Here is a 10523-nt window from a genome sequence, read left to right as displayed (position 1 = left end):
AGAGCGTCTCTCACATGTTCCGCCATGTGCTTCTCGTCCGCGCTTGTTTACATCAGAGTGCGCACACGTCTTTCATGCAGCATACAGCGGTGTTGTGCATTTTGACCAGTTTATGGGAAAAGTATTCTTAAAACGCATTCAAAATTCTGAATAATTTGTAACATATAATTCACGGTATTTAGAAGTGCCCACAATAACAATATTGTGCATATTCATTACCGTGATATATCGCATTACCGAATACCGGCACAAGTCTAGTGCCAACAACAGAACGTCACTGGTCAAAGATATTAAACTACCAGTAGACAAGTGTTTCTACCGCCCCCCCTTTCCTAGAAGACATCATACACCTAACAAAATATTACTGCATCAGTAGACCACATTAAAGCCCTTGCCGATTTAGATAGCCGAAAAAGAACCCAGCAAACACAAGAAGTTCGTTTAGGTGATTTATTGTTTTGAGAAAAAAAAAAATAAAAACCCACACTAAATGAAGTTACATCAGCTATGCAGCTATGACTTCACTTGCTGCAACAGCCTCAACATGCCTGGTGACAAGCGCTCGTTTTGAGTAGTCTGGGAGCGCAGTGGTGCTGTATCCTGAAGGTCAGGCTGCAACACGGACTCATAGCTTGAAGCAAGTTGTACATTACTGGGTTGCTCTAGGGGTTGGAAACCAAAACTGGAAAGAGACGCATAACTTGACTGCTCTGGCATAGAAGAGAGCTGGAATCCAGGCTGAAGAGACACAGATTGGCCACTGGGCTGGGACACAGACTGGTAGTGAGCTTGCGCTGATTGGTAGCTGGTTTGTGATGACTGCAGGCCACTAGGTTGGGGCACAGACTGGTAGCGGATTTGTGCTGACTGCTGGCCACTGGGCTGAGAGACAGGCTGGTATCGGGTCAGTCCTGGTTTTTGACCACTAGGTGGTTGCATTGACTGGTAGCTGGCTTGAGCTGACTGCAACCCACTATGCTGTGAGATAGGCTGGTATTGGGTCTGACCTGGTTTTTGGCCACCAGGCCGGGGCACAAACTGGTAGCGCGTTTGGGCTGATTGGTAGCTGGTTGGTGCTGACTGCAGGCCACTGGGCTGAGAGATAGGCTGGTATCGGGTCAGTCCTGGTTTTTGACCACTAAGTGGTTGCATTGACTGGTAGCTGGCTTGAGCTGACTGCAGGCCACTAGGTTGGGGCACAGACTGGTAGCGGATTTGTGCTGACTGCTGGCCATTGGGCTGAGAGACAGGCTGGTATCGGGTCAGTCCTGGTTTTTGGAGACTAGGCTGTTGCATAGACTGGTAGCTGGCTTGTGCGGACTGCTGGCCACTGGACTGGATCACAAATTGAGAGATGGCTTGTTCAGAACGTTGGCTGCTGGCTTGATATGACTGTTGGATGCTGGGTTGGTAGCCTGCCTGTGCTGGTTGCACACTGCTGGACTTAACGCTGGATTCATAATGTGACCCATGGCTGCCCTGCACTAACTGGTAACCAGGTAGGGAGGACGGATTTTGTCGCTGCACAGGCTTGAATATAAAACCAGAACTTGAAGTCTGGACTGGCACCAGAAAAGAACTCTGAACCAACATGTGCAAGTCTACCTTTCTGGGGTTTGATAAATGGCTGTTGGGCACTGGACTGGGAGCTGGTCTGCATTGGTTGCTGGCTACTAGACACTACAGACTCCCTACTAGTCTGCACAAGATTTTGAGAACTGAGCTGTGCTGGCTGGGGTACAGACTCACTGTTCACACTTGTACCCAATGCAGTTGCCACAGAACCAGAAACAAGACGGCCACTACCAGCTAAAGATATCAGAGAACTTTGAAGTTGATTTCTAGCATTGGAGTCAGAACCAAACATATGAAGACTTGTCACTGGACCAGAGCCAAAAGAAACTGTTTGAGGGCTATAGCTTACACTGCTATATACACCCCTAACGGCAGCACTGTAAGGGATATTCTTGGATCTTAGAGGCTCAATGGAATCAGATACAGCTCCTTGGCCATACCAGCTGGAATTTTGTGGTTTCACAACATCCTGCAAAGGGGGACCAGCCTCATAGGATCCAGGATAACCTCCACTGCAGACAAAGCCATCAACTAAGGAGAAAGGGGAAAAATAATATAAGTCAAAGGGACATGTTGATAAACCTGGATTACAGAACTTGACTGAATAAAACGTACCACTTCCAATTTGACCATGGACACAGAGACTGAGAAAGGCCAAAGAAATTCTGTAAAACAAAAGACTTGGCTTTAGTATTTGATAGAAAAATAAACAAACATAGATAAAAACAAATAAATTGATTTAATATCATACCTTAAGAATCGTATAGTGGTGTCCTCCAGATCCAGCTAGAAATACACCAGTTCCCTACCTCAGCAACACCACTACAGAACCATAAAACACACATTAGACCCCAACACATATTAGTGTTACTGAACTGTTCCTATATAGTGCCTGCACCTGCCATTTACCTGTTGTTTCCTGATAATCAGTTGTCATGGAAACGTGTAATATGCAATTATTAGGTTCAGGTGTTACAGCTTCAATTGCACACCTTTAATTTGACAGAGAATTGAGTTGGGTTTCTTATGAGGATAATATTATATAGGCCCTATTTAAACCTTGGTATTAAGATCTGTCTCTGATAGGGGGAAACGATCACCAGTGGTCATGTGTTAACATGCGTCTCAAATGTATCTTCCATGATAACTTGTTTTTCAGGCTTCTAGTGATGGGTCTGATTTTGTTATATATATATGAGCACATATATCATTCACATCACTGTGTTACTGTTTGTTGATAACTGTTCTTCTAAATGTACTTTAATTTTTATCGAACCTTTTTGTGCATGTGCATATAAATGTGCATTTCCAAATGTTTCGATTGGACGATTATTGTTGTTTAAAGCCACAAGTAATCTGCAAACTTTATAAGCTTTCTTTAGCAGTGCGTCCAAACGGGATATATCGCCCTCCGAAGGGCACTTCGGAGTGAAAACAATCATGGCCGCCATATTGAAGGGTCGTTCCAAACCAAAGTGCTCAAAACTGGCCACTTCAAAGGGCCCTTCAGAATGAAGGATTTCGAAGGGGGCTCCCATGATCCTTTGCGCAGATTCTTTGCATGATGACGGCGCCTCCATGTGGGCACGTGATGATGATGCAGAAGGGCACTTCAAGAAACAGTTGTTTGGTCCCCTAAACCCTTCAACCCTTCGAAGCTCTCACTCCGGAGGGTAAACCCTTTGAAGGGATTAGGGCATAGGGACGAGCCCTTCCGAATGGAACGCAGGGAAGATCAGGGGATGATTAACAGGTAAGTAGGTGGTCCTTCACTGATGTAGGGGGAGGAAATTAATATTCATGATAAAGACGACCATTCAGGTGCAGCACCCCTTATGAATATTAATTCCCACAATTCTAGAAATTCTTGTTCCAGCATTTTAGGATCTATAATTATTTCACTTTGCACTCTGTGTTTTTGCTTAATGGGCCATATTTATATTTACATTTCTGTGTAAATGTTTAATAAATCTATATGTACATAATTCACAATTCGTATTTGTTCTACTTAACTGAATGCAACAATTTGCCTAAGAAATTAGGCACTGAAATGTTATATACCATCTACACAAAAATATGTTATGTATGTACTGTATGTACGTATGTATGTTTTAAAGACCAGTGTTTTAATTAAAGAAAAATCTCCAATAAGGTTTACTTTTTTTTTAACTGTTAATTCTCAAATTTTTACAGAATCATGTGGTAAAAATAGCAAATGGCAAACTGAAATATTTAAAAATGTATATTTCAAAATTGTAATATTTAAAAATGTTTTTCAAACAATCATGAATTTTTTTTAAATGTAGTTATATATATATGAATATTTTATATATTGTGATATATCTAATTCTATTGTGTATTGCAGAGTTTGCACAATGCTGAATGATCACCCACTTAGCTAGTGTAAATGTTTAATAAATCTATATGTACATAATTCACAATTCGTATTTGTTCTACTTAACTGAATGCAACAATTTGCCTAAGAAATTAGGCACTGAAATGTTATATACCATCTACACAAAAATATGTTATGTATGTACTGTATGTACGTATGTATGTTTTAAAGACCAGTGTTTTAATTAAAGAAAAATCTCCAATAAGGTTTACTTTTTTTTTAACTGTTAATTCTCAAATTTTTACAGAATCATGTGGTAAAAATAGCAAATGGCAAACTGAAATATTTAAAAATGTATATTTCAAAATTGTAATATTTAAAAAAAATTTTCAAACAATCATGAATTTTTTTTAAATGTAGTTATATATATGAATATTTTATATATTGTGATATATCTAATTCTATTGTGTATTGCAGAGTTTGCACAATGCTGAATGATCACCCACTTAGCTAATCAGGGGCGCCGCTAAGGGGGGGAAAGTTAGGACGAGTCTAAGGGCCCACACACTTTTGGGGGCCCCCAGAGATCTGTTTTATTAGTAGTAGCCGAGACCGGGCCGGACGATTTGGTCAGTCGCACTTTTAAACACATTTTGGTTTTGCTTTAGAAAATCTACAAATTCACACTCTGATTACATAGAGCAGCGGCAGGAAGCGCTTGAGGTTGTCATGGCAACCAGATACACTGCATGCGAATTAAGGCTGCGCTTCTATTTTGACACACTAAACTTAGCAATAAACATGTTGAAAATAATACACAATAAACATGTCTGCCAAAACGATCTCAAAGAAGGCTTTTATTAAGCAAATCAAGGAGTGAATTACTCATCCACTGTTTTAAAATTGTTTTAGTGTTCCTGTGGCTCAGTGGTAGAGCATTGCGTTAGCAGTGCAAAAGGCTGTGGGTTCCATTCCCAGGGAACACACATACTGGTAAAAATATATATAGCCTGAATGCACTCTAAATCGCTTAAAGCGTCTGTTAAATGCATAAATTAATATTAAAAAAATACTTTAGCTGGGTTTCCACAGGCAGGGTCACAATTATCTACAGTGTATGAAGCTAAAGGTTTTTGGGTTAAGGTTCATAATGTAGAACATTTTTAACATTGTATGCTGTATGTGCATAGGTAGCTAGCAAACAAGGAATACAGCTGTTAAGCTAATGGTCACATTAAGCTGACTAAGATTGTGATTGAGAAATGTTGGATACTTCTGGAAATGCTGGTGTTATGGGGGTATCCCATTTATTATTTTAGAATTTTTTTGTTCGCCCCAGTGAAGCATTTCTATTAATATAACTAAGTAGTCAAACTCATTCCATATCAGCAGAATAGTGTGGTACAGAAAGTCGGTCCATAGAAAAGGTTCTGAATGAATTATGTTTCTGATACCTAATGGTCAAAAGCGAAAGTAATAGGTCAAAATTAAATTGCAGACAAAGATTTTGAATAGCTAGGTTGGCTTGTACTCTATATTGCCAAAAGTATTGGGACACCCCCTTCTAATGAACAGGTTTGACTACTTTAGTAATTTCCAGGAGTACAAATCTTAATGTTTAAGCATATGATATTCTAGGGAATTGGGTGCTTCTAATTTTATACCAATAGTTCGAACAGGGCCATTTTCTATTCTAACACAAGAATGCCTCCGTGTATAAGGCAAGGTAAAAAAAAAAAAAAAAAAAGGGGTGAGGTCGATTCAGTCAGTGTGGAAGAACTTTAAAGAGCTCAGACATACATTTTAGTCTGAGACTAGGCTTAAGCCTTGTCTGTGAAACCAGGGGTAGAAGTTATGTTCAATGGAACAGTTATATCAGCCAACTAACTCAACTACTAGATGTGCGAAATCCTCATTTTTCCACCTAATCTCTTTACAGATTCGTCAACCACCAACAAAAGGCGAGACCGTTAGTCTTCACTTAAACCCCACACAAAAATACACTTGCTAATGACATTTTATTGATACTTTCAAAACGAACATTATCCACAACCAGAAAACTGCAAACACAAGTAAACGGCTATGACTTCACTTGTTACAACAACCTGGATCTGCTTTGGGACAAATGCCGGCTACTTTGAGCTGGTCCAGGAGTATTCTGGTTTGTGACGGGCTGATAATTCAGTGCTGGATACTGAAGTCCCCGTTGCACTGACTGAGACACAGACTCATAGCTTGAAATAGTGACTACTAGGCTGCACCAGGGCTTGGGAACTTGATCTGGATACAGATTGGTAACCTGACTGCCCAGGCATAGATGTTTGGAACCCAGGCTGCGATACGGTCTCATAACTTGACTGTACCTGGGGCTTGTACAGAGACTGCACTGGAATGGCTGGGGATAAGTAGCCCGACTGAGCTAGTGACTAGGCAGCATTTGAGGCTGATAGATATGTTCTAGACTGCTTGAGGGTTTGTAGCTGGATTGCACAGGCTTAACTAGGGGCTGATACACATCTTGCCTTGGCCAGAGGCTGGTAGCCAGGCTGTTGCAATTGCCTCAAAGGTCCAGATTGCTGTCCACTGAGCTGTGATACAGAACCATAACTGGGCAGTCTGTGCTTAGCAAGAGGCTGTCGGCTTGGAAGAACTGGAAGCAGGTAGCTAGGCAGTTGTGCTAGTCTGAAAGTGAACTGGAGTGTTGATTGCAGTGGTCCAGGAGGGACATGGCTGCTGGGTGACACCACAGACACACAGGTGTCCTGCCCAGGCTTCACTGGGACCTGGTAATTAGGTTGTACAACAGGTTTGTTGTGCTGAGCTAAGGATGGAGATACTGGTCTGGATGGAGGCTGATATTCAGTCCATCCTGGTTGGGCTGCAAGCTGGTAACTGGGCTGCAATACATACTCCTGGCATGAATAAAGTTTGGAGCCAACCTGATAAAGTTGTTCCCCTTGGGCCTGCAGTGGCTTGAAAACAGTTAGTTCACGGTGCTGGACTACAGACTGGTAGCGGGATAGAGCGGTTTGCAGGCTGTTTGGCAGAGTAGCTGGCTTGTGGCGACTGTTGGCTGCTGACTTGTGCAACTTGTGGCCTAATCGTTTGGGACACAGACTGATAGCTGACTTGCACTGTTTTTAAAACACTTGGCTGAGCCCCAGACTGGGAGCTCGCCTGTGCTGCTTGCAAGCCACTGGACTGGGCCACAGACTGGTAGCTGGCGTGCGCTGGTTGTTGGCTACTTGACTGAACTACAGAGCTATGACTTAGATTCTGGAGTGGCCTGGTACCAGAAAAGAGCTTAGAAACAAATTGAAGCCTACCTTCTTGGGGCTTGAAAAGAGTCAGGCTACTGGGCTGTGCCACAGACATATAGCCGCCCTGTGCTAGTTGCTGTCCACTGGACTGAACAGACTGGCTGGCCTGAACTAGTTGCTGGCTGGAGGATTGGGCTACAGACTGGCCACTGCCTTGCACTGGTTGTTGGCTGCTGGGCTGGGACACTGACAAGTCAATGGCCTGAGGGAGTTGCTGGCTGCTGAGCCGAGCCACAGATAGATAGCTGGCCTGTACTCCTTGTAGTCCACTGGGCTGAGAACTGGCTTGAGCTAGTTGTTGGCTGCTGGGCTGAACCACAGACAGGTCAATGGCCTGTGGGAATTGCTGGCTGCTGGCCTGGGCCACAGATTGGTAGCTGGCTTGTGCTGGTTGTTGGACAGCAGGCTGGGCAGCCGACTGGTAGCTGGCTTGTTGGATACTGGGCTGAGCCACATATGGGTAGCCGGCTTCTGCTGATGCTTGTTGTTGGACAGCAGGCTGGACCACTGACTGGTAGCTGGCTTGTGCTGGTCGTTGGCTACTTGACTGAACTACAGAGCTATGACTTGGATTCTGGAGTGGCCTGGTACCAGAAAAGAGCTTAGAAACAAATTGAAGCCTACCTTCTTGGGGCTTGAAAAGAGTCAGGCTACTGGGCTGTGCCACAGACATATAGCCGCCCTGTGCTAGTTGCTGTCCACTGGACTGAACAGACTGGCTGGCCTGAACTAGTTGCTGGCTGGAGGATTGGGCTACAGACTGGCCACTGCCTTGCACTGGTTGTTGGCTGCTGGGCTGGGACACTGACAAGTCAATGGCCTGAGGGAGTTGCTGGCTGCTGAGCCGAGCCCCAGATAGATAGCTGGCCTGTACTCCTTGTAGTCCACTGGGCTGAGAACTGGCTTGTGCTTGTTGGCTACTGGGCTGTGCCACAGACATATAGCTGCCCTGCACTGGTTGCAGTCCACTGGACTGGGCAACAGATTGGCTGGCCTGAACTAGTTGCTGGCTGCTGGGCTGAACCACAGGCAGGTCAGTAGCTTGTGCTGGTTGGACACTGGGCTGAGCCACAGATGGGTATCTGGCTTGTGCTGGTTGTTGGACAGCAGGCTGGGCCACCGACTGGTAGCTGGCCTGTGCTAGATGGCTACTGGCCTGGGCCACAGACTGAAAACTGGTTTGTGCCGGTTGTTCACTGCTAGGCTGGATGACCTGTGCTAGTTGCTGGCTGCTTGGTTGAGCTGCAGTTTCATAGCTAGTCTGTACTGGTTGCTGGCCCCTGGATTGGGCTAATTGCTGGCGGGATGACGGACTCATAAGTGCAAAGCTAGCCTGAGCTAGCTGAGGGCTGTTCAACTCACTGCTGTGTTGCACTATTTGGTAGCTAGGCGGTGACATGGATTCATTTTTGGGGGGGCAAAGGCTTGAAAGAGCCAAAGCTGGGATCCTGAACTGGCCTGGAACCTGAAAAAAGCTTCGAATCAGTTTGCCGAAGTCGATCTCTCCGAGGCTCAAGGGGCCCTCTATTTGACTGCCTTGCAGACTGGGAGCTGGCCTGTGCCAATTGTTGGCCACTGGTCTGGGTTAACTGTAGGGTGCTAGACTGGGCCATGGTTCCAGAGCTGGCTTGTGCAGATCGCTGACCGCTGGACTGTGAGATTGTCTGCACTAGCGGTTGACTGCCGGGCTCTGCCACAGAGTTATTGCTGGTCTGCAGAGGAATTTGGTAATTTAGCTGCTCTGGTTTAGGAACAGAATCACTACTTTGCTGCAATGGCATCAAGACCATGGAAGAACGGATAGTGTCAGAGCCTTGAACACTAACTGACCGACTTACACCATACCCTGACATGCCCATACCTGCTGCACTACCCACAAAACTACCACTTCCAACTGAAGCAAATCGAGAGCCCTGAAGCTGGCTTCTAGTATCTGAACCAGAACTTCCACTAGTCACTGGACCACCTGAAGAGCCAATCTGAGAATTGGAGCTTCCAGAACCATAGCCTCCCTTAACTGCAGCACTATAAATTATATTCTTAGCACTCCAAGGCTGACTCAGAATTTTCAGATTCGAGTCCTTTTAAAACTTGAATGAATTAATAATAATTAATTCCCTTAAAATTAAGTGATCAAAGTCATTACAATTAGTAAATCTTAGAAAAAATAACTAGGAAGCCCATAAACTAAACATACCTTAAAAATCGCATCGTAATAGTATCCATATGAAGCCAAAACTACCATCAACTACCCTCAGCACAACAACTACAAGAAGTAAAAAAAAAATAAAAACCTTTTACCCAACCATGTAGCTTTATTATTAAAACGATTTTGTTTTTCTGTATTTTAAAATATATTTTTTATATTAACACATTTTAATGACAGCATATTTATTGGAAAAAAAATTAATACTTTTATTTTTCAAAATACACAGAAAATAGTACAAACTTTGCTAAAGTGATTGTTTTGAACAACTATTAACTTAGACATTATTTAAAAAAAACATTATTTTAGCTGAAGTATTTGTATAAATACCGTGTGCCTTTTACCCCATGCTGGTTAGCCTTTTACCCCGTGTGTGGGGTAAAAGGCCCCTCTTGCCACCTCATACGTGGCCGCTTGTCAAGCATGAAACACACACGTTTTATTTAAATTCTGAATATATTATCATATACAGCCTGTAAAGAGTGCTCCCTTTAAATTTATTAAAAACTGTCACTCATTCATCACGATCTCACAAAGTTCCAAAAAAAACCAAACAAACAAAAAAACAATGAACGTGACTACACGATTAAACTTTTTTTAATGTATTTGTTAGAAAGAAGTTACGAGCATGATAGAACTCAGCACTGGACAAAAAACGGTGACTGGAGCGATGAGTGTGTAATGTCTGTGATTGGCTACATTGCTCACCTCTGCGAAAATGCATTGTAAAATCATTTGACGCTTTCCAAAGCAGAAGGGCAGATAAACTGGATTGTTTGCCAAATCTATTTCGTTATGCTATTATTACGAAGAAAACAGATACTAGACCAGGGGTTATGGGCAGCTTTTCCATCTAAAAGCAATCAGAAGCAACAGCAGGCAGTTGTATAAGTAAGACTATTATACACGCTAAACTCAAGTCCGACCGTCCCCCTCGGTCCGAAGGCGGGGCACAGGGATGTCCGAGGGGGGGCCAAGCCCCCCCCGGCCCCCACTCTGGCGCCGGGCCTGTAAACGAGGCATTTGTTGCATCCAGTGGGGACATACTTACTGATTATAATGACTTATACTGTCTTTTTACACGTTG

General features: G+C 43.5%; 1 protein-coding gene across 1 annotated transcript in view; it reads right to left on the bottom strand.

The window, feature by feature from the left end:
- LOC107737209 (transcriptional regulator DEF1-like) overlaps positions 1-10523 on the bottom strand; it is a 34937-nt gene that overhangs the window by 17071 nt on the left and 7343 nt on the right. The window contains exon 4 of the mRNA XM_016548653.1: positions 983-1324. Coding sequence (XP_016404139.1) covers positions 983-1324 — 342 coding nt within the window. The remainder of the gene's footprint in view (positions 1-982; positions 1325-10523) is intronic.

The sequence above is a fragment of the Sinocyclocheilus rhinocerous genome, unplaced genomic scaffold, assembly GCF_001515625.1.
Source record: "Sinocyclocheilus rhinocerous isolate Xijiao unplaced genomic scaffold, SAMN03320098_v1.1 scaffold1275, whole genome shotgun sequence".
Classification (NCBI taxonomy): domain Eukaryota; kingdom Metazoa; phylum Chordata; class Actinopteri; order Cypriniformes; family Cyprinidae; genus Sinocyclocheilus; species Sinocyclocheilus rhinocerous.
This window is presented reverse-complemented; position numbering and strand designations above follow the sequence as displayed.